Source organism: Mastacembelus armatus, chromosome 3 (assembly GCF_900324485.2).
Source record: "Mastacembelus armatus chromosome 3, fMasArm1.2, whole genome shotgun sequence".
Taxonomy (NCBI): Eukaryota; Metazoa; Chordata; class Actinopteri; order Synbranchiformes; family Mastacembelidae; genus Mastacembelus; species Mastacembelus armatus.
In genome coordinates this window covers 4,945,255-4,973,108 of record NC_046635.1, presented here as the reverse complement: position 1 = coordinate 4,973,108, position 27,854 = coordinate 4,945,255, and the positions used below count along the sequence as shown (strand labels likewise).

Here is a 27,854-nt window from a genome sequence, read left to right as displayed (position 1 = left end):
CTGAAAGAAAGAAACGTGGACAAGTGAATCCAAAAACATTTTAGTATTGTAGTTCCGTCTCTTCTGTATTATACCATCTACTACTAGGTAGACCTTAATACATGACACTGCGTTTAAATAAAACATGATAACATATCAGTAAACCTACTTGCAGTGACACAAGTAAAATCTAAGTGAATAACATACAAAAGTCAATGCTGTCACAATCAATGACAATAACAGTTTAATCAAGTGTGTAAATAGATTGTGTAGCCAAACAATTTAACGGTTAGAGAACGTTGCTTTATATTTAATATATCATTAATTTGGCACTGACATTGTATTGATTCTTGGTGTTTCAATTCAAATGGTATCTTAAGCATTTCTTGGCTCAAGGGTTAAGTTGGTCAAAAGACGACTTCTCAAACTCATAATGATGACTCAATTTTATAAACCATAAAAATACTTGTCACGTTACTTAATGTATTTTTATGTATTTGTTATTTTATTTTAAAGTATTGTTTCAAGTATATGGAAATTGATTGGTCATGTCCATCTATAAATGACGTTTGTGTAATTAATTGTATCCCCTCCGGCTGTGTATATATTTAAAAACAAAACTCACTGCCATACTAACACTCAGCTATTAATGTTATGGCTGCCACAATCTGCTTATTCATTTACAGAGTAAAATAAAATGTTTTAATGTTGTTGTACAAATGCTTTATACGACCCAACCCTACTGTGTGACACTGTATGTATGATGATTTAGTATTCACTTGAAGGGTGTGTTGTCTGGCTCCAGCATGGCCTTGTGTCGGAGTATGGCAGGGCCACCACCTGCGCTGAGGTCAGTAGGGTACGTGTTGATGTAGTTGGGAGGTGGGCCGTCAAACTTGTCTATTCGCTCCTGCAGAAACTGTTCCCAGTTCTCTAAAATCTTCAACACAGCATTGCCAAGGGGGGAGGTGACTGGCAGGTCTACAACACAGACATACAGAAGATACTGTATACAGTCAGCAGCAACACCAACGAATAGCTCATTTATTTATATTTACACAAATTCTCATACAATAATTTAATATTTCAGTGCATCTTCATAACGAATCAATCTTATTGTATATTAGATTTAAGCAGCCAGTGCATCTTGGCGATAGGGTAAGTGCATACCTGTGAAGTCAAGGCCAGCAAGGGGAAGAAAGTTCTTGACGTTGTGATGAGCCAGTTTCACCATGACCAGGCGAATCAGAGCCCAGCTATGTACCACAGACAGGGAGATAAACATGCACACAGATAAAAATCTAATGCACAGGCTCCAAATGTGAATGGCATAAAAACGAGAGAGACCGGGTCCTACCTGTAGGAATTGGGATCAGAGTGCTCCGTTATCTGTGTGTCAGATAGGAAGGCGTCATCATCATCTTCATCATCCTCTGCACCACTTTCATCTGAATCACACAGAGCATTGCTGTCTGACAGCGGCAGGAAGGGCTGAGAGGGAGAAAATAAAGATGAAGGAAAAAACTAAAAAACATAAGCAGATTGTGGGAAAGAGATTGAGGAATATCTTATTGATAACCTGAAGACCAGGAATGACAGATCTCAATCAATTCTATGCATGTAGATTTCAGTGCCATACTTTGGCCACAAAGTAGTCCCACATGCTCAGCTCTGGGGGGATGAACTTCTCCCTATAGGTAGGTCTCTCTATGGGTACAGGAGGTGGCATGGCTGGTGTCTCCTTTACAGGGCGTCCAGGAACGAGCATCCTCATGTTGAACCTACGTCTGTATCGGTCCGCATCCTCCGCTGGGGGTTGAGGGGGAGCCACTGGGGGGGAGGAGAAGAGTGAAGAGACAGAGTGAACTCTCAATTATCAGTAGTTTGCAGTATGCTGAAGTTTTACACAAATGCTGAGGATGAGTTGAGACTCTAAGTCATGTTAAAGCCAAAGAAGGTCAAGAAAACCATCAGGAGTGTCTGCATCTATACCCAGCACAGAGCACATTGTACTGTACATCCACAATAGAGCAGAATAGAGTAAACTTGAAATAATAACCGTAATTTTGAGATATATTCTGAAATATAACATTTCAGTCCAATGACTGATAAATCATAGCCCACAATACAAAATTAGAAGAGAGAAATGCAAATGCACAAACACATGGAAGAGGCAAAGGGCAAGAGACACTACGTTGCGCACAAACCTGCACCATTATCCTTGATGACTATCTCTGATAACCCACCAGACCAACAACAAAAAATAAGGCACAAATACAAAAAACAGAATTGACACTGCAATTAGACACACATATTACACAGATCAATGCACAATTATATCAGCAAATATTTGATGTGCTGTGTGGGACAAAATACACACTGTAAATACATCAAACAATGATAATGAATTTGTTGAGCAGTCGAGTGCTAAGCTGTTACTACTGTGCATCTGCAGCACTTGAGGAAAGCAAACACAAGGATATTGATGAATGTAGCACATTTACTTCGTTTAAAAATGAATGTTAATTAAAACATGATAGTGAAGCATCAATGGGTAACATTTGCAATATGGCTGATTATTGGTAACATGCATGTGGGTTTGCAGCAGCGCAAAGGGCAGAGTTTTAACATTTGGCAAAGTGATTCCTAATAACAGGTTGGCATTTAAAATCCCCTCTCCTCTCCTCTCAACCAGGTCTTCAAAAGGCTTTTGGCTTTGCTGAGAGTTATCTCAGACTCTACACTGATACAGAGTCTAAATGCCAGTTCACATCTTCCTCCCCCATTGTAGGAGCAGATTACTTTTGTCTGAAGCATATGGAAAAAAACTGTCAAATTCAGTCAACAGACTTGTACAGCACAATTACACTGAGACTGACATAATAAACTCAAAAAAATCTGACAAACAGCAGAATCAAGTCACACAAGAGCTACTATAGTCTAATGTCTGAGACTATTACTTCTACCACAAACTACAAATATACATTATTTTTAAACAAACTGAAGAAACTATTTATGGAGTTAAAGCCTTACAGTAGTTTTACATTAGAATAATAGCCTCTCAAAGTGTACCTGGTGGCTCAGATTCAGAGTTAGTCTGAGAGGGCTTGTCAGCCTTGACCTCTGAACACTCCTTGCTTGGCCCAGCTGTTGCATCAGCAGCACAACAGGAATAACACAGTGAGATTGAGTGTAGATGATGTTACAAATGTACATGCCATGCAGCACACTCACTCACTCACAGACAGCACAAACACATAGCTGTTGGCTTATTAAAACACAGAGCACAGATGTCTATGTCTTTGTTGCACTAGTGGGCTTTGTTGTTTGTAATGGGCATTCAGTAGTAGTGGCACAAGAAAGATAGGGGGTAAGTCAAGCCATCTGCAACAATGCAAACAGTTACAATTACCATGCACTGCAATCCTGCAAACCAGCACTGCAATCCAGCCCAGTTACTCACAGCTGGCCTCAGTTGCTGGTGCCAGAGTGCCCAACCCCTCTCCCCTTGAAACAGGAAGAGAGGGTGGTTTGGGGATCTGGATTTCAGTGGGGGTGGGAGTGGGGTTTGGGGTGAGGCTGCTCTGCTCAGGTCTTCCTGTCTCTTCTTGAGACTCCTCTGGCCTGGCTGCCTCAAAATCAGCTGGCACTGAGACATAGGGCAGAGGGTACACTCACACAAGGCTCCACAGAGCAGCAGCATCTTAGGAGCATTAACAGGACTAGGTGAATATCTATAATTATGTATATAGACCCAGAGGGATGAAAGCATTACTTCAGATACATCTGAAGGTAAGTCAGGATGTACTTGTAGAAAGCCAACAGATGGAGGGGACAATGGCAAGAGCAGCAAAGGTTAAGGGCAAACAGTGAAGATTATGAAGGGAGACTTAAGACAATAATGACATGATAAAAAGAAGTTATTAGTGATTAATATTAGTATTTGTAATAATATAAAGTAATAATTGTACCTGGTGGGGCCTCAGGCCTCTTTGGCTTAATAATGACTTTGGCCCCGCCTCCAAAGACAGCGGCCCACATGCGGTTGTTGAGCGGATGTGCTGCCAGACGGAAGAGTTCATTGCTGCTGTGAGTGCCCAGGCCATGAATGAGCAGTGCAAGATAAACAGCCACAACAGCTTCACACAGCAGCACGCTGAGCCTCGGCTGATCCTCCTCCCTAGCAGATGTCAACAGAGAAATCAGGGACGACACACCTGCAGAGAGAGGACACACATATACTCAATATAGTATCTGTGCAATAGATTAACATGCAATTTACCAGAAATAACTTCCAAGGTTTAACAAAAATAATATCCCTATATGGTACTAACAACATGTATGAAACATTCACGAGGGTATGATTAGCTTCTGTCTGTTTCTTTGCCAGAGGCCATGAAGCTCCTATTATAGAACACCATCTGCCTCTTTGCACAAACACAGACCGCCTGCTTTACTCTTCTCTGTGCAGATACTTTTCATATTCTTGCTCAATCATGTCTTTGACAGTCACACACACAGGATGCCATTTTCCCTTTCTGTGCATTTTATGACTTCACGGAATATGATTTAACTTGGATTATTTTTATTTAATTGTGACAATAATGTCAACTAATTCCCACATTCCTCTGACCCCAGCTCTACCCCCGACCTCGAAATTTTGGACGTTCCCAAAAGGACGAGAACAAAGCAGTTTTAGTCAGGATCTAAACGGGAACAGGATGGCTTCAATCGGGAACAGAGCAGACTCAACTGGCAGCAGTGGGATAGTTGGGAGCTGTCTTTGAACTTGCTCGAAAACTTCTCCCGAGAAGTTGTGTGTGTGTGTGTGTGTGGGAATGGGTCAGGAAATGCAGAAGTTAATAGGGAATGCGACAGAAGTTAAGTGTAATTGAACGGCAGAGCGTGAACAGGACGGCATCAGGAAGCCAATCTTAAATCGGAGCTTTTGTTACCTGGCCACTGTGCAGGAGCAGAATTGGGAGTTATATGCTCTTCAATGCTTTCTGTGCGGAGTCTTTTCCTCTCACTGAGCAACAAGCCCTGGTACACCATCCCTGTAAACTGATTGGCCTCTGTCTGACTGCTGTAGGACCAACAGAAAGGTAACATGTGAGTCCCAAACATACACATCCAACATTTTGGGAATTAAAAGCATCTATAGTCTAAATACATTTGTTTTCACAGCCACTGTGCTCAAACAGACAAAAAAGGGTAACAGAGAAAACACAAATGTTTCGATTAGGCTGTCTTCAGTTTTCAGACCTCCGCTATGCTGATGTGTGACACTTTGAGCAAAATAAATTGAAACAGGAGCCTGATGTGGGTGCTTTTGTTTTCAGAAAGAAAAATAAAATCTTGTAGAGACAGCTGGACCTGTGGCACAGTTACCTGTAGCTGTGGCTGTCACACAGGGCTTGATAGATGCAAGCAGACAGAGATGCTGCTAGAGTGTGCAGACCATTCACCTGAGGGTGAAAGACAGACACATTTTATTACTCATCCTGAAGAACATGACTCTGGAGCACCGTGAGAAAGGCTGCAGACGAGTTTTGACCTGATCGTTTATGACGTCAGGATGTGGCGGGGCCTCCATGAGGGTGATGGTGTGGAGGATGTCGTGAATGTGGTTGCTGAGGTGGAGAACGGGATTGGCTATGACCGTCTTGGTGGGGGCAATGCAAGCTGATAGCAGAGGCAGTGTAGTAGGCAAAGGCAGAGGAGACTGCAGCTGCTTAACTGTGGTCTCCTACAGAGCCAGATCAGAACATGTAAATTTGCTATTTCTCAACAGAGGTGGATTAGCATTAAGTACAATAAATTTCATGTGTGTATGAATGTGCATGAGTACCTGCTGGCTTTCCTGCAGAAGGAACAAAAGCTCCATGCGAACAGAGGTGACTCCCCCTCCTTTGGCTCCATGAAGGCTGCAGTAAGACAAGAAGACCCTCAGCAATGCTTGGTTCTTCCTCAGCCATGCTTTACGCCTCTCAGAGTGCTGCTGCTTGGCCTGAAGACGACGACGCTCCATCTGGTGACGCTCATAGGCCCCAGCCTCTGTGAGCTCCGGGGCCTCATCTGATATGTCCACTGACGCTGTACGCTCTCCCCAGTGCTCCACCTCTTCCTCCTTCCCCTCCACCTTTAACAGTATTTGCGGAAAATAGCCATGATCAGTCATGTGAAAAGAAAACACTTGTGTACTATGTACTGTACAAATATGAATATGCATAGACCACTTGGAATATTGCGAAAGTATACCTTGTAGTTGCAGATCTTGTGCATGGCTGCTATTTCCTTCTCCAGCCAACTGTAGAGCTGAAAGCGGAGCTTCCCTCCATCCACCTCAAAACCGGTGGCCAGTGTACGCAGCTCTGTCATCAGAATCTTCAGGCAGGCACGGAACTTCAGCTGCTCTGCTATCACATCCACTTCTGACTCGCCCTGAAATATTTGAGCGAATAAATGGAAAAGGCCCAAACTTTTCAGACCTTACAGGAGCAGTCCCATGAAGTCTGGAGTGTTCAGGGCTGTCCAGATTTATAACTCAAGCATAAAAGGGTGCTCAAGCACACTTTCCACAGGCTTTCAGAGAATACAGTGCATATTTTGCCAATAGATATCTAATTTTTAGGCTTTATCTTTGAAATTGCTACTATGAAATCCATCAAGAAAAATGGTCTGATGGGTGAGAAGGTCAAGACAACACTGTACATACTGTATCTGCTTTCATCTGGGGCTCTGGTTTCTTCATAGTCAGACCGTCATCATCATCCTCATCTTCATCATCCTCTTTGTCATCTCCCCAGTCCAGCTTCAGCTCATCTTCCTGCACCTTGCACAAAGGTTGGCTCCAATCTAACCCTCCTACATTGTCATTTCCTCCACAGGGATGAGCAGGGGCTGCTGGGGAGCCCCAGTCCACACATCCCTGGGTGCCATTTTCCAAGGGTTGGCTTGAGTTTAGGTTGGCTTTGGATGAAGCTTTGCTGAGAGGTGAGGAGCCAGATTTCTTGGTAACTTTGGGAATCTTGGAAAGCACTTCTAGAGCTAGAACCGGGCAGCCCACCTAAAGACGATGTAATATATCAAAACCATTAAATGCCATTTTAACAGACTATAAAACAATAGGAGAATGGTTGCAACTAGAAGTGAACTACAGTAAACATCTATATTATTTGTGAACCCACCTTGAAGTGTGCATTGGCAGTGGTGAAAAACAGTTTGCGCTCTATCAGGTTGATCTCATGGGCACTGCTTTTCTCAGAAGTGAGGCCCACAGTTATTGCTGTGCCCTCTGGATTTGCAAAGTGGCGACGGATGATCAAAGGGTGTGTCCTCAGGTAGTTATAGAAACTAAAAACCATAGGGTTGCAAGATTTCACCATGACATCTAAAACAGAGGGATGAAGAAAGGGGAAAGGAAAAACAAAAAGCAGGCAAAACAAGTGATGAGTAGAACAAACAAGTTTTCATGGATCTTGTCACAATTTTGCAATGATGTATTATCATTGACTGACCAGGGTTCTCATCCTCCTCCTTGGGGATTCGCTCCAACAGTGTGTCCAAGGCTCTGGTATAATCCTTCATGATCCAGTAGGCTATGCTGCGGAGGAACGGGTCAGGGTGCAGTCTGGAACAGTGGTAACCACTTCCGTCCCTGTTACAGCCCAGGACCTTTTCATAAAGGAGGCCTTGGCAAGTGGATGAATTCTCAAAGTCAGCCTCATACAGTCTTGCTACGATCATGGCTAACTGAAGATCCTCCATCTTTTCCATCAAAACCTACACAACATGGAACAGCAGATGAGATATGAAACTGGAGTTTAAGTAAGAAATGTAAATAAGGAGGCATTAATGTGCAGAACTGTAGGGCACTACCGTAGGTAGTAATTTTGACTGCAACCAACACCATAGGAAGGTTCATACTTCTATTTCCTTTTTTTCACCTATATGTATATTTTGACTGTGTGTTATGGAAAACTCAGGCCAAGGAAAACTGCATGCTTTTTATGCAGTTTATCAGTGTAATTTAGATTTCACCCATGTGATTTATAGGTTATGGAATATCCAGCTCCCTCAGCAACAGACGTGCACAATGAGTGATGCAGTGATTAGACTCTCATGCAGGCAGAACTCCCCACTTTATATAGCATTTTCATAAAACAAGACTGTGCCAGGTTCTCACTGTGAAGCAAATGAAGATAGTCTTGGACTTCACAGTAATCATCTGTCTGTGTATCTTGTATCAGTGTTTGTGTATATCATTCGCACCTCTATGGCGTCTTTCAGCGATCCAGCCAGTAGGAAGAAGGCAGCTGACTGTTCAAAACGCTGCTTTCCCAGCAGGGAGAAAGCATTTTTTAGAGCTGCCTTTCGCCAGCGGTCTTCGCTAAAGTTGTTCTTAAAAAACTGAGTCATCTTCTCATCGTGTTGAGACCTGACATGAGCAAATAACACAGCTCAGTTTGGTAAGAATCTTCATTTAAGTTAAACTGTAACTCAATTTACTACAGCCATCTGATAGCCATGCTGTCTTACCTAAAGAGTCCCCACAGGACAGCTTTCTTTTTCATGGCCAAGTAAAAAAGAGCAGCATCTAGAGGGTCGTTGTGTCTCTGGAAAGCAGCTTTCCCTAACTGATTACACACAAATATAAGTACACTTCAGAGAAAATATAAGAATCAAAATAAAATAAATAAATTTGCTTGTGTACCTTCTCCACCATTTTCCGCAGAGTGTTGATGTTGCGTATCCACCAACCGACTCCCACAGCTCTGAGCTCAGACCACTGTGGGTCACCCCTCTGCATGGCTGGGATCATGTTCAGAAGCTCTTCTTCTGCTTCAGAGTGGAAGGCCCATGCAAAATGACATGTCGATAAGCCTGTCACAGAGATTGAGGGAGAGGGAGAACACAAGCAAGATGTCTCAACTGGATTTTAAAGACTAAAAACACTAGAAATCTATAGTGGCATTACTGTCATAAACAAACCATATATACATCTATATATGTATATATATACATATATAGATGTGTTGTCAAAGGGGAATTTCAGTAATATATGTGTGTTTTACCCTGGTGGAGCAGCTGCATGCGGTACAGAGGTGGCAGAGAGGTGAGCAGGCAGGTATGAAGACGCATGGCCAGTAGGTATCTCAGTCCACACTCATCGAGAGCTTCACCCCCTACACAGACACAAAGCCAGGAAGCTGTCAGCTTTGTCACAGTTTTCACACAACATGCACACAGTAGTAAGGGACAGCCAGAGAGCAAAGCCCTTTAAAACTCTAGTATCACTTGAGTTCATGCAATCCTATCAGAGACAGTCTCCTGTCCTTGAACCTTCTTACCCTCTCTGTGCTTACTTAGTCCTGGAACAACCTGCTAATGTCTTTCTCTCAAAAGACTAAATAAATCAAATGAAAAATTGTATTAAAAAGACATAGATAATGGAAAAAGTACAGTGTCTGTTTATATACAGTTAAAGAGGAACAGTATAAGCACTGCTGTTTATGTTAAAAATGATTTGATGGCTGCAGATTACATCAGGAACGTGCAATCAAGAAAAATTATGCTTAGCTTTCATTTCTGCAACCTTTAGTCAACTTTAATGCAATATCATATCTTGCCAAGGGTAATACTTAATAGAGTCGTTGACATTAAGGTGGACCAACAAGCCTACAATGCAAGCCCATTCTGCAGGTGTGTGTGCACCTTGTATCTGTGTGCACCTTGTGTCTTAGTGTTAATAATAATAATAATGCATTAGGTGTTGAAACGAAGTGCAGAATAGTTACTAACACGAATGATTTTATTATTCATTCACAATGGAAAATGATTAATGAACATGAAAAAACAAAGGTAATGACTCCAAACAACAGTATGGATATCCACTTGATTCTCACATTGGTGTGATCATAAAAATGATGGACAAAACACTGGGGATACAGGAAAAACAAGAGGTCAGCAAACAATGAAATTTTGGTAGAAATAAAACACATAAAAGGTGACCATGTAAAAACTGTTGATGTTTAACTGTATTGCAAGACACTGTTTACAATATTGTACTTTATTGTGATGATGGCCACTGCTGAAGGAACACAGACAAAATAGTAAGCAGCAACCACAGTTTAACCTTGGAGCAACACTTCTTTCCTCTATGTTTTGTATTTAACTGTACATATCACAAATGTGATTGCAACCTATACATACAAACATATACACTGACCTGTGTATTGCTTATCAGTGGAGTTGGTGACCTCAGCACTGGTGGTTGCAACAGTGTCAGCCAAGGCCACCAAAAACATCTGCTCTAGTCTGGTCAGGCCAGGTAAGCTTGAGTGCATGAGGTGACTGGACAAAACCTGGGCAAACAATAGAGGAACATGGATTATTATGTGCACCCCACTACTACTTACCATAAGGTCATCACAATAGTGTCATTGTTTTTAACATGGTTACTACTTACTACTACTACTACTGTTACTTCTATGGTCTCATTAACCATTTCCCTCCAAGCTATTACATTTTAATTAAACACTTAATTCAAAATAATCCAATTTAATTCAAAAAGAACTGAAGAACAAAAAGACTTTTTGGACTCTATTACAAGCATTACCTGAGCATGCTCTGGTCCAAAGTATGTAGGGCCATACTGAGAGAGATTGATAACTCGAGACTTTTTCTCTGGTTTATCTGCCGCGAAGTTCACAAAGTCATCTGTAGTAACTGTTGGTACCTGTTAACACAGGAGCAAAGCAACTGAAAGTATCAGCAGAGCAAAAGTTTACACAAAGTCAGAACTCCCTTAAATGCATCTACCTGGAAGAGGTCAGCATACTGGTCCTCTGTGGATTTCTGTGCTGCTTCACCATCAGACACTTTAGTTCCCTTAGCAGCCTCTTCTGGCCCCTTGTACGAGGTGTCTAGGTCGGCCAACATGAGGGCATAGAGGGGCAGGGGAGGAATGGAATTGATCTCTGTGTAGTCTCTGCCTCCGTCACGACCAGCTACAATGGTGTCTTTTGCTGTGCTGCCAGTCACACTGATGGTGCGGGACAAATGTCTTCTGGCTCCACCCTCACCTGCCTCTACATCCCTCACCACAGCAACTTCCCCAGCAATACACTTCACCAGGTGAGCAAGGATGGCCTGGTATATAGAAGAACAGTGTTTACAACAACATGGATTAGATGACCACCACATGTCCCTCTGTATCTCTCGGACAATGTCTATAGGTATCTGTCTTTTTGGGGAGTCAATACAGCAAAAGTGGGTCTCATTGTACTCCAGCCTAGTAGAGAATTTTATGAGCTTTAAGTAACCATTTTGCATATTTTGAATCACTGAATGAGCAGACACAGACTAACCTTTGCACGGCGAACCTTGCCCAGGTCCATGAGTTCTAGCAGCTGGGTCGGATGGTACTGGGGTAGAGTTGGAGACAGGGAGTGAGCTGCCTCAAAAAGTCCCCCTTCCTGTAGTCCTGCTGGGGCACGAAGAGCCTCATCTACTGCTGCACTCCCTTCAAACAGACTCTTAGACCTGGCTCTCCCTTCAGAGACCAAGGAGGAAGCTGTGGTTTGACCTCCAGCAATGTCTGCAGATGACACGTTTCCCTCCTCTCCCTCACCAAGCTTCTTGTCCTGATGCCACTGGGCATACACGTGCATTTCACAGTCCATGCCTATCACCAGGATGCCGTCTCTCACCCAGGACAGGGAGACCGGCAGAGACGGTGTGCCATCCACAGAGGACAGGAGATCCACAGACCGAAGCAAGATCCAGCGTGAGCGGATCCCCTGTTTGATACTGCCCCCTAGAGGAACAGTGATGACAGCCATTCCCTCTTTACTGCTTGTCTGCTCGTTGACCATGCCAGAGATACGGCCATACATGAGAATGTTGGATCCAACCCCCACAGTGAGAATGTGGGATCCATCCTCCTTGGACAACCAGTCCAGGTGCACATAGTGCTTAATGTTGGGTGAGCTATGGTCTCTGTTTATGTACAGGTCAGATCTGGCATGGAGAAAAAACATCTATGAGACACATATTCTGATAAATTTACAGTGGCTGACAGAAGCTAAAACACAGTAGCAGTGAACCTAACCTGCTGTAGACAAAGAGGTTAGAGTCCACACTGACTCTTGGATCCAGGGTTGATGATGGTCCGGTAAAGTCATCCAGGTGTAGAGTCTGTTCTAAAACCCACTCTGAGCCACCAGTAGATTCACACTCATAGATGGAAACATGCATAGAGAAGTTCTCTCCAGAACCCTGGAGCTGAAAACAAGAGGAGCACTTACGTAAAATTAATCATTTTTAAAATATGTCAATTCTGAAAATACCACAGATGCTGTGAACCAGGCTTGGTACGAATACAAGACAACATGATGTGGACTCATATGGAAAAATATCCTGAAGTACACTGCAAACCCAGATCCATAAATCAGATTGCTGTTTAGTGACTTCAGCTCAGTCCAGCTCCCCATACTTCAAACATATTGCTTCAGTAGGAAATGTAATTAGATCCTGAGACTCTGGATTGTATACCTTTGTAAATGCATATGTTTATCTAATTTAGTTCTCCCTCACCATTCCCTGCTTTACATAAATATGCTTTTATATGCTGATATATGGAATTGTTATCTAGTTTTGAAGGGTCCAGACACTTCTTGACTACAAATTTAAATTTTATTGAGGTATTCCAACTTAAGGTTAATTCCTACATCATTATAGAAGTTAAGTACATAACAGTGAAAACACCATTACAAAGTCAAAGTCCAATTTTCTACCTGTCCTTGTCGTGGCTGTTTAAAAGCCACAGCCAGCCTGCCAATATAGGAGCAGGAAACAGCTACAGGGCGTCCCGACACACACACAGCACTGTCTTTGTCTTCCTCCTCATTCATCAGGGCCCAAGGCTCCCAGCGGTATACCCGCATGTCCTGGTCACCATCATCACCCTCCACAGCACAATGCCAGAACCGCACGCGGGAGTCAGAGCAGGTAGTAACAATCAGATATGGAGCCAGGCACACAGGGTAGATAGAGGAGGAGCTCAGATGACCTAAAAGAAATAAAATATGAGGCACATACATTAACTGAGAAAATTTAAAGCAGATTACTGCAAAGCATGCTAAAAAGTTCTGTGATTTCTTGCATTAACATGATTTCTTGGTTTCCTGCTTTCTACTTGTGGTAAATAGATTATTCTGGTATTTTTCTGAACCAGCCTGACCTGTATTAATGATCGAGATTAATGAGATTTTAAAGAGATCTTATTTTAATTCTAAATGAACTATCAATTTTTTTCCCACAATTAGTTTTTAATTTGGAAACAAGAAGATCATATGAGTCGAGTGTGACAACTGTGTGCCCATCCCAACCTGCAGAGGGGGTGGCTCTGGTAACCTCCACACCATGGGGCAGGTCAAGCCGCTTGCTGTACACCAGCCTGGAGCTAAGGATGAGTTTGCTGGCTGATTGCAAGTTGACTGTAGAGGCTGATCGTGGCAGGGGTCTGATAGGAGAGGTCTCAGGAGACGAGTCAGCATTTGCTAGCTGATTGGGAACCATTAGTTGGTTTTGGAAGTTATAATCTGGACTCAGGTCATCTGGACACAGAGATGCAGGAACCAGCATAGCAGTTTGATGAAGGCTTTACATTAAAATTCATGTTTTCATCCAGACAAATTCAAATGCCCAGCTATGTATACGCTATACTTACCAACACAGGCCTGCACAGATTGGAGGTGTAGGTGCCACATCTGCAGGACAGAGTTCCTGTTGAGATCCTTTTCTATCACCACCAGAAAGAACTTCTCAGAGAACGGGGGAGGCTGAAAATCTGGATATAGTAAAAATTATTATTACCTATTATCCTCTGACAACAAAGTTGGACCTACTCAAAATTTGAATTTGACAGTGTGCTATACCACCACCAGATGGAAAGGCTGGTGTATATGCTTCTGGCTCTTTCTGTGGCTTGTAACCTAGAATAAAGTTCTCTTGGAAGACATGCAGAAGCTGGGTGTTGGCGCCACACTGGAATCATATAGGCACAGCATCAAACATGTTACTACGCCTATCAGTTAAAGATTTCATGATTTTAAGCTGCAGATTTTTGTCCAGCACTGATTTGAGGTGGGAGTGAAAAACAGTGCAGCTGCTAACCTGGTTTGTAATGATGTCCAACTCTATGATACATCCAGGTCTGGCAGTGGACTGCTGACTGACAATGTTGAACACTTCCCCCACCAGTTTCTAAACAGAGCCACACATGAAAAATGGTAACCTATTCTTTTAGTGTTCTGCATGTAAAAGCACAAATGTGATTACTAATGTGTAATAAGCATATGTAATGTCACTAATGTGTAATACTGCATACTTTCAGGTACAGGATAATGTAGGCTAGTGGGTTTTGAAGATCACAGTCACATTTTCAGTAAATTTGAGATGTTGCACATATTATTTTTTGTAACACTGAAAAACAAAGGCAGCAGCAAAATGAAATTTTAAAAAGTCAGGAGGGTAACTAAAGAATGCAGTTATATTAAGTCTGCAATGTATCACGGTTGATTCTTACTCTTTAGTCCCAATATAAGAGCCCACAAGCCTGCTTTGTTTAAAGACCTACAGTGTGTGGCATAAAGACTCAATAAACATAAAATTCACTGAAGAGAGAGCCTAAACACAGATTATCATAGTGATCACAGTGAGTCCACTCACAGATGTTTCAGGATCTGACAGCTCATCCAGCAGTTTTCTTGCATCCACCACAGCTTGATAGAGGCGCAGGTTTTTACCATCTGATGCCACAAAACAGGCACTGGCACTGTTACAGTAAGTTCCTGAGGGGCACAGCAGCAGCAGAGGTTCATAGGAAAATCCTGTGGTGTCAATAATTACTATATGGTCTACAATATAGACTAATGCAAAAAGACATCATTAAGAATTACTACATGACAATGTACATACAAAGTTGAAGGATTGTTATAAATTCAGCAATGTGCTTAAAAAAACAAAAAAACATCTAACAACAAATAATCACTTCATTTGTGAATAATGGTTATATATATATATATTAGATATACTGCTGTGGGTAGTCTTAAACTTGTTTATATCTCTAGGCAACAACAAAGCATGGAAGAAATTAACTTTATAGTATAAACCTGCCATGCAAACCCAGTTTAGTCTGATTACTGCACAGCACTGGTATGAAGTTTCGCAGCCCAAATGCCATTACATAATATAACATTTATACAGATGAATAGTGAACCAAATATCACATTTCTCTAAAAGCAAAACAATAAACACTGAAATTTACATCTGTGTTAAAAAATGCACTGTGTGTTTACCAAGCACAGAGCTGGGCACTAGTGTAGGTAGCCACGCAACATTGCTGAAGGCAGAGGTGTGCAGTGAGTTGATACGGGCCAGTTCAGAGACTCCTCCAGTGCAGGACAGGGGTCCTATGTGGTCCACCCTCCACAAGATTAGCTCACTGTAGATGGCGTTAGGATCATGGAAAGTCCTTGTAGCTGCATTACGAAGCTGTTTCCTGCTAACGCAAAGTAATGCCTGGTCAGAACTCACGTTCCATACAGAGGACAATAAGACTAGCATATATGAAACTTTGCTAATGCATGTTACAACAAGCATCTGTGGGATTTCAAATATGTGCTTGTTGCCTTATCTTCCCTGTCTATCTTTTTCTTACACTGTCATCACACAGTCTCTGAAATCTTCTGAAGCTGTAGCTGTGTGTGTTGCAAAGAGTACACAATTTAAATGGTCCGATAGGTCAGTGTGCTCTGATGTAGCTTAAACACTACTCACAAACAAGTACTTAATTTATTACCGTATAGTTTGTTTCCTCAAGCACAGAAGGACTTTTTTGCAAATTTTTTTTTTTTTTTTTTTTTTTTTAAATTGTGGTATATGTTGAAATAGTTTTAAAATAACAAGGACACCTGAGCTGGTAAGATGGATTACTCTTGTACTGTATTCTCACTGGAGCTAAGTAGTTAACATCTCTGTGCCTCTGCATTAAAACAACAAAACAAGTGTGGTGGACTTTGCTTGGCTGCTGCAACTACCGAACATTTGCTGCTTCTCTCCTTTTTCTCTGCCTTCTCTCTGCTCCGTACCTGGGAAGTCCCTTTGGTAGGGGAAAGGTAGGCGGCTGCTCTCCTTCGAGACTGCTAGGGGCTGAGGGTGGAGTGAGCAGGGCATTATGGTGAGAGGACGTCAGTAGCAATGGCAGCACTGTGTGGCAGGCTTGGTCATTCAGATGGAAGCGGTGGCCACAGTATCGGAACTTGTGGGATACGGTCAATACATTTGAGAAGGCAGAGCGCTCAGCAAATGTCACTGCCCACTGTATAAACGGAGAATACAAATTAAATTCACTGAGGATTAGGAAGGGTATTAAAGAATTCATTTGGTTTATAAAAACTGTCCCTTAGCAGAATGGAGTAAATCCCAAGCTCTAAACTTTGTTTTTAACAATCTTCTACCTGGTTGAGTGATCCATCAACATGCTTGGAGACCATCATGACAGCAGGACTGATACCAGGGCGAGAGTTGGGAGAGGGGGCCAGGGCAGGCGAACCGAAGCCAGCTGAGACTGAGGCAGAGTGGGAGACACGTTGGACCTCCCCTGCTGCAGGGCTAGCACCCTCAGTCAAAGTGCAGGCATACATCAGAATGTTTTTACTTAGTGAGTTGGCATCCCCTGTAGGAAACGCCACTGGAATACGGGAAGAAAAGGAAACCTGGTGAGAGATTTGGAGGGAAATAAAAACCATTAGGAACACAGGCACAGCAAAATGCATCCACTGCAACTTGCACTGACTGTAACTTATATGAAACCACATGACCATGTCATATACCCATGAACTAATACCTGTACATTCACACACATTGATGTCACTGTTTAGAAGATCAACTCTAATAGACTCCGATAAGGATCCGGCCAAAAAACATAACTAGGGGATCCCAACTTACACTACTAGTCAAAAGTTTGGGGTAACCTCAGTTTTCTAGATGTTACAGCAATGTATGTAGTTAACTCTACTGTCTCAATATATTCATATATTTAATGATAAATTGTAACTCATTTAACAGTCTAACATACTTGTGGCATTCTTTCTACAAATAAAATCTAATATTGTTTGTTAAAGAAGTTAAGGGGTGTGAAAAAGAGGGTGATCCCAAACTTTTAACCAGTATTGTAGTAGTGTATTTGAACACAAGGATTCAATTAATATATATATATATATATATAAAGTATATGCAAACACATGAAGATTCATGAACTTAAATGTTAACACACAGAATATTTCCAAATATAAAATAAATATTACTCAGGAATCAGCCATAACATGACAACATATTACTATTCAACTTGCAGGAGGAGGACTGTGTCTCTCCTTGAGAGTAAAAAAGTAAATTGAATCTTACAAAAAGCTGGAAGAGTGCTGAGTCACCTTGCATTTTATACAGTTTATTTACAGCTACACTGCTGTCACTATGTGCATGCCAGTGATTAAATTCATAAGCATTCCTAATTAGCAAAAATGTATCTCACTTCCTTGCAGAAATTACAAACAGGATACAAAAAAGTGTTCTTCATGTTCTTGCTTTTGAGCTCACCTGAACCTGTCTGAAGATGCCCTGGTTGAATTCGTCCAAGTACTTTACATGCCAGACCAAGAAAGATCCATCGGTAGGGTGGATGGTGAACAGCATGTCTGGACTCTTGTTCCATTCTGTGATCAAAATCTCCATCCTCCTCTCCAGCAGCATGGAGGGTAAAGGCATGCTGGAGCTGGATCCTGGTGAGGATGCCTTGGTGCTTCCCTGCTCCCCTGGCTCACCCTCCTCACCATGGTCTGAGGAGGCCTTGTCAGACATGTCATCCAGATCTAGAGATAAAAAAAAACATTGCATATTTACATGATGTTGATGCTGTAAAGCTACAAGCTACTGAGTTTTAAAAAATGTGCATTAGACAGTGCGTGAGACGTACCAAAATCAAACTTCATCAGGGATCCTTCGGGCTCTACAGGATACTCGGTAGTCTGGTCCAGCTGCTGTTCAGAAAACTTACGGAGCTGCAGCATGAATAGGTCCATGGAGGAAGTGAAGCTGAGGTCCTTATTGTTGAGCCAGTGAACCACAAAGCCTCCACCACCAGTGCCATCATCTGGGTTGAACACTGCAGAATCAGCTAGCACTGATGGGATATCTACCAGAAGAAGAGGAAGGAAGGAGGAAGAACAATATAAATAAAATATGGTTTTTGAATGATGTCACTATTACAGAGAAAGTCATTAAGTCAAATTAACAGGGGAGAACATTGTTTATATCGTCCATAGCGTAACTACATATAGCTCTATGGACAGAAATGCCTCGGAGTCATTCAAACAAAGGCGCCATACCTGTGTTGGGGTTAATACTGGCTGAGATGTGGAAGTGACACAGGGCATTGGCATGATGAGCGATGTGACGATGAGTGTGTGAGTCCTGTGTGCCAAGCTGAGAGGGCAGCAGCTCACTGTGTGCCACTAAAGCAGATGATCGTCGTCTGCCACGGCGCAGATGCTTAAGGTGGTGAATTGACTGATCAGATAAGGCAAAGGGATAAAATAGATAAGTTTTATACTATTCCTTTTGCAGAAATAATATACACTTAAATTTTTCTTTTGTGAATTCAGAGTGTACCTCCAAAGCATGCTGGATCTTGTCCTTATTGCCTGCCAAGCCTGGCAGGCAAGAGCTGAAGGATTGTGTGTTCTCAGAGATCTGTCCCCCAAGCAGACTGTCTTCTGGCAACAGGGTCTCTGACCACAGCCTACACACTCCATCCTCGCACGATGTCAACAACACATTGCACACTGAACCCCTAACACAACAGGAGAATTTAACTGTCTGTCAGTAATTATATGTAATTTTTTTATGTGTATATATATAAAATATTTTTACCTCAAAAATATTCAGTCAAAATACAATGCAACATATTATAGAATCAAGACAGTGATAAAGACAATAATAAATTATTTTTTGATTAGTTGCCATGAATAATTTAAACTAAAAATATATTAGCAGACTATGGTGATGACTATCCAATTGCAAATTAGTAAGGTATTATCTATTACAACAGTAAAACTGGAGTGGGGAGACTGGGCTAACCTCTTTGGTAACATTACAGGTTATGACTAACAGTCTAAGAAGCTCTGTGATTTTTAACTAAAGCTATATTTTATGCTATTTCATTTATAATTCAAGTCACTTGGAGTTTACTTAATCTATTCCTTAAATTTCACAAGCTTACTATTATTTTGTGGCAAATATGAGTCACATCAGTATTTACAAAATGGTTGTATTACTGAAAAAGTCCATTGTATTTCATTGATGTTAAATAATTATACTATAAAAACAAGAATTATAAATTTAGCATCAAACAGACAATAAAATGACCTTGTTGGATGCTCTCAATACAAATTAAGAATATGTCTGACTTAAAAAAAACAAAAAAACAAACAAAAAAAAAAAAAATGTAACTCCTGCAGGAAAGTTTTCTTTTCTTTTAGGAAATGGGAAACGACTGTGGTACCCTCTGTAACTGGCGGGTGTTGTGAGAAAATGTTTATGGATATGAAAAATATATTTTTTTTTTTTTTTTTTTTTTTTAAAACAGTGAAAGGCTAAGTACACTAATTATGTGTACCTAATGTCACATTGCAGGGTACAAACAACTGACTGCTTACTAAAAGCAGGAACCATGGGTGAATCGCAAAAGGAAGCAACCCTGGAAAAATCTACCCTTGTGTAAACACAGCTTTTTCACTATTGCTTCTGAGAACCTATGTTTTGACAATAGCAGAAATCACCGAAAGTCTTCCATAACAACAGAGCTGCAAGGAATTTGAAAACTAGGAATCAGGGACAGGTCCCCCCCCCCCCCAAACAGTGTTGCAACATTTATCTTAGCAAACACAGAAAGATCTAAAATTAATGTAGTGAACATTAACATTGTAAACAGTAACCAATAATTTTACACCTTGTGGCAACTCAAATGAAGAAATTCTCAAGCTTTAGAAGACAATATGCCTGTATTGGACAATGTAAAAATAAACATATTACTGGCCACCCTGACTGTGTGTCTGCTTTCTTACTTGGGCATGTACTTGCTCGTCTTCCTCCAGGACATACCAGTGACCGAGTGAGGATGGGCCAGGTACACAAAGGAGAAGTGACAAGGAAGAGGTTTTTTATCAGACGGGTCCTGAACCACCACTGCAGAACGCCAGCCCGTGGTGGGGTACCACACCTTAAGTAAACAGTCATCCTGCATTTGCACACACATGTATGAACATACATTATACACACATCACAATAAACGTTACAGAAACAGTTCAGTGATTTGGTGTCTTGCAATGTGTTTACGTAATTCTTATACCTTTCCAGCTGTTGCAAAGTACTCCCCATCAGGAGACCACTTGGCAATGTGAACAGATGCAGCAGTTCTAAGAGAAACACAAGCCGAACAACATCAGCTGTATTCACTTCTCTATGGTAAACCTACCACAGAGAAACAGTCAATGTGCATGTGCCTTTCATTTGTGCATGCTCTACTGCTGGTAATTTCAGAACTCACACTTCCCTGTTCTACTGGTTTCCCTGGGTATGCACATTTGTCATCAGATGACAATTACTAATATGGCATAATACGTCTATGTTGACAAAGCTTAAAGCAAAGGCCACATATTCAAAAGACAACAGCTTTCATTTGAGGATGTGTGCAGATGTGTTTGGATAAGCAGTAAATGTGTATAAGTGAGTGGTATAGTTCTACAAGCGTCAGGGATAGAAACAAAAAAATAAGGGCACCAGTTCAGAAAATACCTTTTGCTTCTCTTTTACTGTGAACCAGCAAACAAAAAAGTGTATGTAATATGTGGATATCCCCTCAGTGCTCTGAATTAAAAAAAAATCCATCCAATTCATTTTCAATTACAAAACTCAGGCATTTTAAAAAGTATATTTTCAGTTAATATGGCACATGACAAACTTGGCTGAATAAATTTATTATGACTTGACATTTAAAAGACAGCAGCACAAGCACTGAGAGAAAATGGCTGAAAATGAAGACAAACAGGGCTAATCATTTTACAGGATATTTAGGTATTTGCTTTTAACAGTCAGCACAAAAAAGAGCATTTACTTCCAGAAAAAGCTGCAGTTGGCTCTGTACTAAATTATCTTTGGATTCTACCTTGAACCACCAAGTGTTTTTATAAGCATCAATCTTATCAAATGCTGCTACAGTATGTACCAAAGCAAAAACTTACTTGCACTGCCAGACACAGTTCCAGTCATTGAGGACAGGGTAGATCTTGTCCTCAGTCATCTGCCCATCCTCCTCCTCTATCAGGGCATCTGCCAATGGAGGAGCCCACAGCTGGAGCCGCTCAGTTGCTGCTAGGATACGGTTCCCTGAGGACGCAAAAGCACTATGTTACACACCTCACATCCCACGTTAACTACTACAGTACACAGAGCCACATGCACACTGTGAATCTTACATAACACACATGTTATCCCAGACCAACCAAAGGGGGCTGTGACAAGAAGCTGTGAATTCATTTTGTCAAACAGTCAGCTAATCAAGTTAAACACAGAAAGCACAAGAATACCTTGTGGGTCCCAGGCCAGGTTGTAGGTGATGGCATCGAGAAAAAACTGTCCTGTCTTTTGCCACTGATAATTAAGCTGCTGTTAGTGACAAGAGAGCGACACACCATGCATTGTTATTGGCACATGTGTGATTAAACACATTAGACATGATTTAAACCACTACAGAGGAAATGTATAAAACACTGACATCTGGACTCACCTTGTGGCGTTTGTTTGGGTTGGTAGAAAGAGGTTCAAAGATGCAGACTGTGTTTCCATAGGATGCAGCAATCTAAAAATAAAGAGCTGTGTTCATCATCACACCATTACTCACTCCATCAGTGCTTCTGCACAGTCATTCCCACAGGAGAAGGGTAGGTGGGGAGTGGTGCAGAGAGCAGGATAGCAAGGGCAGGAGAGAATAGGAAGTACAAGACAGGAGCAAACATAACTGCATAACTGGGCTGGATAACTGCACTGATTTAAACTCTGTCTAACTGATACCCACTTTTGGCTACATCAAAAAATGCAAACTGTATGTGGGAGTGTGTCTGAGTGTGCAGTCAACACTTACCCTGCCAAGCTGGTGGGAGCACTCCACACAGCCCACCTGTATGTTCCCATTCTGAGCTCCAGGAATAATCTGCACACACTCAAAGTCGCTAGCTAAGATCACTACATCACAACCGGAACCATAGGCCTTGAGGAAAAAAAAAAAAAAGCAGACCATGATAGCATTCAGTGGCACTAATATGAATATTGCATAAGCAGGGTGAGATATATAACAGGATTAGCATAGCATTGGAGTTACCTTAAACCAACACAACACTGGCAGGTTTTGATGGTTAAACAGCCCATAAACCACATAAAACTAACATAAGCTGTTAAGATTATAAGATTATTAAGATGCTGTTTTACACATTAAAATAACACCTACTCGTGTAAAAAGAAGACTTGCTAATTTCCATTGGGCAGTCTTGTGATAAAATTTGGATTATAGGCAGGAAGGCAAATTAAAACAGTGTTGGCAACTATAAGTAGAATGCCAGCAATGGCAGCAGCAACTGGGAGACAGGCAACCTGGCCTCAAAGCAGCAGTACAGCCAGATGACGGCTTGTGTCTTTCATTATTCATGAGAATAGGAGGAGAGGCTGGGAAACACTGGGTCACACAACAGGACAACATTAGAGCCAGTGTCATAATATAAAATGGCAGCCGGGGATGAGTTTGTAATGAAGACTGTCAAATGATCATACTTAGCATCACACTATAACATAATATGTGAGAGACAGGTACTGTACAAAGAGGAGTGAGTAAGTGCAGCCTGTGCTTTACTGTTACTGCAGCAATTGCTCCTTCGCATTACAGCTGGAATAAAAAGCGGTCACCGTCACACCGTCTAGGACTGCTCTGCACCTCTCTCCCTAATTCATACACACACATAGGGGAATGTGCGAGTCCGTTCTACTCAGCAAGGTGATGTGGACCTTGCAGCGCACCAAAGCATGCCAGTAGGCTTGGCTGTGTCTGCCCTAAACAACATAACCTGTGGGGCACTAAATCCAAAAATACTTATTTGACTGATGGGAAATCAAATAAATATCCTAACTTTTTAGAAATGTATTTGATTCATGAAAATGCACACACATAATGTACTTAGGGATGGCAATACAAAAGGAATGATTCATTTCTACTAGCAGCGTAATACACAGCTTCATGGTAAACAATGACACAACAAATATAGATAAAACAGTTCTAATCAACCAAGAAATTCTGCGTCTGTTTACAGATTCTGTTTTTATGCTGGTTGTTTTTACTCTTTTAATGAGTGATGAGACAGTGAATAGGCATTACTAGAAAAACACATCAACATACACATCAAGCAGCTTAGTAATGTTTATATGAACACTCCAGTCCTCAATAAGAAGACATTTTACGAGAGCTGTCTCCAGGATTGCATGCACATACTGTACAGTTGGAGCGACACACTGACAGGTTTTCAAAGTAAATCAACCTAGAGATTAGAAACCCCATAACTATTAGTTATCCGATTCTGTCATTGAATGTACTTGGATCTAAATTCAACTATCTGTAGCTTATAAATCTGCTGACTTAACACCACCCTGAAGAAGCAATGTTTCCTTACTGTCAGTCATATAAGCAGCTTACATCAAGAATGTTGCTGCCAATGGATAAATATTAGCTCTCTGTTAACACATTACCAATGACAAAGCAGTTGCATCTACAGTGAGTTAGCCTATTTTTTTACCTGGCAGTTTAGAGTAACATGCTGTTACCACATATAAAGCTCTTCAAATGTTTACAGATATCACAATACTGCTTTTCAAGGTAGGCAGAGATTTAAAATGTGAGGAAACAAGGGTATAATACTACAGCAGAAACACTGAATCACCATTCTGGGCTGGCTTCAGTTAAATTCTCTTTGCATAAATGTAACCATAATGAGGCAAAGGTGTAACTGTTTTTCAGGGTGCATGCATCATGTGCTGCTATATTGAACATAGATAAGAGGAAGTGAGTGAGCAATCACTTCTGCCTGCATTCTGTCAAATGCTACTCATTCCCCATGCCTAATCCAATCATGCAAGCATGTTATGCAGTCACAGCTGTTACAATGTGTAACATGCAACAAATCTTGCATTTTTAAAAGTTGTGCAAGCAGGCTGGCTTTGAGTTGTAGTCAAAAGCCTTAGCTGCCAATATTTAAAAACATGAACTGATTCATTCTTACATGTAGTAATGTGGTCTTTCTGTCAATCTGTGTGAAGACATAATCCCTGGAAAAGCCTATGTAGCACAGACCTGTACTTTGATCCCACTACCTACCGTGATTCTATATGGGCCTTGTTATTCTCAGCAGCATGACTGCAGAAAATCATTGGGCATTTAGCAAACTGCACCAGGTCCAGCTTCGGTGTGTCTCCATCATGTCTGTTGGTCAAGATATATCCAACTTAATCTACGTAGCCAATTAGACTGGCTACATTTACAGCAAATACAAAGACCCGAAGTGATTATATTTAAATTGTACTTTATATTAGCAAAGCACATTCTTTTTTGTTTTATAACTCTTAAACTTTGAGAGACACATTAGACGCATTCTTTGCCTCCGAACATTGGTTTATAAACCGATAGGCAGCACCTAATTCTTCAAGCAATTTTGTTACATTGTTTAGGAATCGGTTAGTCGTTTGTGTTTTTGGGGCCATAAGGTAGTTGTAGCTATTCTGACAGTAGGTTCTCACAAAATTATATGTAACCTCCAATAGTCCACTGAACTAGCAATGATAACGTTTCTGTGTTTCAAGGCCTATTGTTAAAACTCTATTAAAATATACGTCTCCCAGTTTATGTCAAAATCAGTTGAGAACACATCACTGCAGAAGAACAACCAGCATGGAATGACTCCCTTTACAATGAAGCTCTAGTTTCATGGTAGGTTAGGTGTGTGTGTGTGTGTGTGTGTGTGTGTGTCAGGGTCTGGCCTAGGAGCCCTAGGGGTCAGTGTGAGAGTAACTGCAGTGGACATGATGTCTGGTGTTCTTTAAATACTCTCTCAGACACAGAAAGAAAACACCAGGCACAGAAACTGGCACCCAGTAGCAACGTGCAAGGTTTTAGCTTAATAGCAAACTCTTGACTATGTTATTGACCCGATATGAAAAATGTTCACCTGTTTACATTCAAACAGCCTTCATATGAGGTTAGTGTGAGATAACACCTCTTGATAGTTTGAGCAGAAATGAACAGGGCTGCACTTATTTCTGGCATACTGAGGGAATCAGAAATGACGGCGCAGTGTCTGTGCTTCTGGGAAAAAGGGAAAAATAAATAAATAAATAAAACAGCAACAACAAAAACACCACCTCACTAATAAGCAGCAAGATCAGACCAAGCCCAGATTTGGCAGCCATTAGACAGACTCAGTGCTCTCAGCATGAGAGAACGGTAGCGTGCAACAAAGCTGCTCAAGAATATACTCTGAGCCAGCACCGACAGAATTTAACTGGTGCAGTTACGCTGCATCTGGTGTGAACCAGGCTTGGTAAAATTTAAGTTAGGTAATGCATAGTGCATATCTTCTCACCTTTCCATCTGTAGACAAAAGCATTTAAGCTATAGTTAAATATTATTTTAGACAGGGAATGTATCACGTTGCTGTAAAAAGAAATCCTAAATTACACAAAAACATTCAAAAATCCTTTCCATATAGACATTATGGTAAATGCACTGAGACTCCCATAATATCTGTTAAGATGACATCTCTAGATCAAAGCTCTCATGCAGAACAGACTATAGCAATGGATTTTTTCAGGGGTTTTCCTTGTGAGATGTTAGGATGTATCATCCAACTATCAATAAAATCATTATCATTCATCTCCTGTTCTCAATACAAGAGCTGACTCAGAATGCTACACCCTTAAGCAAAGGAACCACAACATTTGTTGGGTAACTACTGTACACTTTATCCCATTTGCCATCACAAAAATGGCTGTAACATTATAGCTTCTTCGTCTTAGTGCGCTTAATGGAATATTGATGCATTTCTTGGTTTTGTGAGTATCAGGCACAAAAAGAAATGCTGGGAAGTTGCCAGAGCTCTGAGAGAATATTTATAGTCCAAAGATGTCACTATGAAAAGAACAGTATTTGGTTCAAGGTGCAGTGTTGGATCAGCATGTGCACACGGGTTTATATCCAGCTCCCCCACTGAAACTGATAAATGGCCTATATACACCAGGGATACAAATTTAAGCTTATCCTATATCAATTAAGTTGAAATAATGGCAGATGGCACCACCTCTAGGAATATGTTTTGTGTTTTATGCCATTCAGCCCTCTAGCTCATGTATCCATATAAGGCTCTGTACGTCATGGCTGGCGCAGCTGAGGCTAGGATGACAGCGAGCTAATGATCCGTGAGGAGGATTTAACGCCAAATGGTAGCAAGCTTAGCGCACAAAACGCAGCTTTAATGATGCGCAGTTTTGTCGAGCCCCATGCATCGTCACCTGTAGTGTGCGCTGCAAATTTCGCCCCCCGCCCCCCACACACACCTTCCCACCCCCACGGTTGCAAATATTCCGCAATAATGTTATGACTGCGCAAAGGGATTCCCTTGCAATAATTCTGCCGCTATGAGATGCGGCTAAAGGTCATTGTAGCGGCTTGCGTTATCAGTCTGATAGCGATGAATAATACAGCGTTACAGTAAACGAATACATCCATGTCTGTCCATGCTAGTTTGTGTTTGGCTGACTATCGAGCTAAATGAATGAGGGGCTTGCGATAAGGATGTCCCGAGTAGTTTCCACTCACTGTTTGTGAACCTGCCAGTGCGGCAGATGGCAAGCACACTGCCCCCGGCTTATCCAGGGCTGTAGCTCACTAGCCAGTCCGCTTATAGCCCACATACCGCCGGCTAGCGACGTGTTCAGCTAGCTAGTCAGGCGTTAGCTTCAACGGGTGTCATCTTGAACGAATAACAAAATATTTCCTCACCGTGAAGGGAATGTCGTTCACGCTTCCCACCGAGTAGCAGCAATCTCCAGGGTTTACAGCTCCCGTCAGCACCTGATGCAGATGCATTTTCCTTGTGTTTCAGCAGCAGATGGTGTGTTTCTTTTAATTATTTATAGCGAACTCAGCCTTTCGGTTTCTCCATCTAGCAGCGGCTGGGGATTCCATCAGTAACACGGACCTCGGCCTGGAAGTGTCGTCTTCCTCCACAGACGGAAGGGCGGCAGGGAATTTGTGCTCGACCCGTATGAATGTAATCTCCCCCGGCCCTGTCATCTATTTAAACGTGAAAACTGGCCGCCCGCCGCCGCCTCTCGCTGTCAACACCATCCCCACGATTAATCGTGAGAGCCGAGACAGCAGGATCTCTGCAGCGAACCTGACATGCGCGCTCACGGTGTTGCCCAGGCACGACTGAACGGCCATAGATGCGAATCACCTAGATCGGGGAACATGAACTCCTGAATTTCAGTCAGTACTACACTGGATCTGTTACTGGATATAAAAGCCACTTGTTTAGGTTTTCTTACCTATTATTTAGAAATGGCTTTATACATGTTTTAACAACTGTCCGATGTTCTTCCTGGGACGCTGAACAGCTGTTCTACTACTGGTTTTCTAGGTCCGTAGAACTAGCACTCCC

The 27,854-nt window shown here is 41.7% G+C and overlaps 1 protein-coding gene across 7 annotated transcripts in view; it reads right to left on the bottom strand.

The window, feature by feature from the left end:
* The window catches only part of dmxl2 (Dmx-like 2), a 35,537-nt gene extending 7,953 nt beyond the window's left edge, over positions 1-27,584 (bottom strand). Inside the window, exons 1-43 of one of the 7 annotated variants that reach the window (XM_026319721.2) lie at positions 27,194-27,584; positions 22,244-22,369; positions 21,890-21,961; positions 21,690-21,768; positions 21,345-21,489; positions 20,453-20,519; positions 20,169-20,341; positions 18,715-18,895; positions 18,432-18,612; positions 18,020-18,238; positions 17,644-17,915; positions 16,506-16,763; positions 16,137-16,366; positions 15,345-15,550; positions 14,716-14,837; positions 14,161-14,250; positions 13,923-14,031; positions 13,715-13,834; positions 13,374-13,601; positions 12,780-13,054; positions 12,095-12,267; positions 11,352-12,003; positions 10,804-11,133; positions 10,601-10,720; positions 10,211-10,346; positions 9,057-9,167; positions 8,696-8,865; positions 8,521-8,618; positions 8,254-8,419; positions 7,500-7,764; positions 7,170-7,372; positions 6,698-7,048; positions 6,241-6,423; positions 5,831-6,121; positions 5,537-5,728; positions 5,371-5,447; positions 4,935-5,065; positions 3,951-4,196; positions 3,443-3,628; positions 1,619-1,809; positions 1,337-1,470; positions 1,150-1,235; positions 759-960 (exon numbers count right to left, since the gene is read on the bottom strand). In XM_026319721.2, coding sequence (XP_026175506.1) covers positions 759-960; positions 1,150-1,235; positions 1,337-1,470; positions 1,619-1,809; positions 3,443-3,628; positions 3,951-4,196; positions 4,935-5,065; positions 5,371-5,447; positions 5,537-5,728; positions 5,831-6,121; positions 6,241-6,423; positions 6,698-7,048; positions 7,170-7,372; positions 7,500-7,764; positions 8,254-8,419; positions 8,521-8,618; positions 8,696-8,865; positions 9,057-9,167; positions 10,211-10,346; positions 10,601-10,720; positions 10,804-11,133; positions 11,352-12,003; positions 12,095-12,267; positions 12,780-13,054; positions 13,374-13,601; positions 13,715-13,834; positions 13,923-14,031; positions 14,161-14,250; positions 14,716-14,837; positions 15,345-15,550; positions 16,137-16,366; positions 16,506-16,763; positions 17,644-17,915; positions 18,020-18,238; positions 18,432-18,612; positions 18,715-18,895; positions 20,169-20,341; positions 20,453-20,519; positions 21,345-21,489; positions 21,690-21,768; positions 21,890-21,961; positions 22,244-22,369; positions 27,194-27,280 — 7,934 coding nt within the window. In that variant the 5' untranslated portion in view covers positions 27,281-27,584. Of the gene's footprint in view, positions 1-758; positions 961-1,149; positions 1,236-1,336; positions 1,471-1,618; positions 1,810-3,442; positions 3,629-3,950; positions 4,197-4,934; positions 5,066-5,370; positions 5,448-5,536; positions 5,729-5,830; positions 6,122-6,240; positions 6,424-6,697; positions 7,049-7,169; positions 7,373-7,499; positions 7,765-8,253; positions 8,420-8,520; positions 8,619-8,695; positions 8,866-9,056; positions 9,168-10,210; positions 10,347-10,600; positions 10,721-10,803; positions 11,134-11,351; positions 12,004-12,094; positions 12,268-12,779; positions 13,055-13,373; positions 13,602-13,714; positions 13,835-13,922; positions 14,032-14,160; positions 14,251-14,715; positions 14,838-15,344; positions 15,551-16,136; positions 16,367-16,505; positions 16,764-17,643; positions 17,916-18,019; positions 18,239-18,431; positions 18,613-18,714; positions 18,896-20,168; positions 20,342-20,452; positions 20,520-21,344; positions 21,490-21,689; positions 21,769-21,889; positions 21,962-22,243; positions 22,370-24,517; positions 24,609-27,193 lie in introns of those variants that run through there. The other 6 variants (XM_026319722.2, XM_026319723.2, XM_026319724.2 and 3 more) reach the window with 6 other exon arrangements.
* Positions 27,585-27,854: the final 270 nt, after the last annotated feature.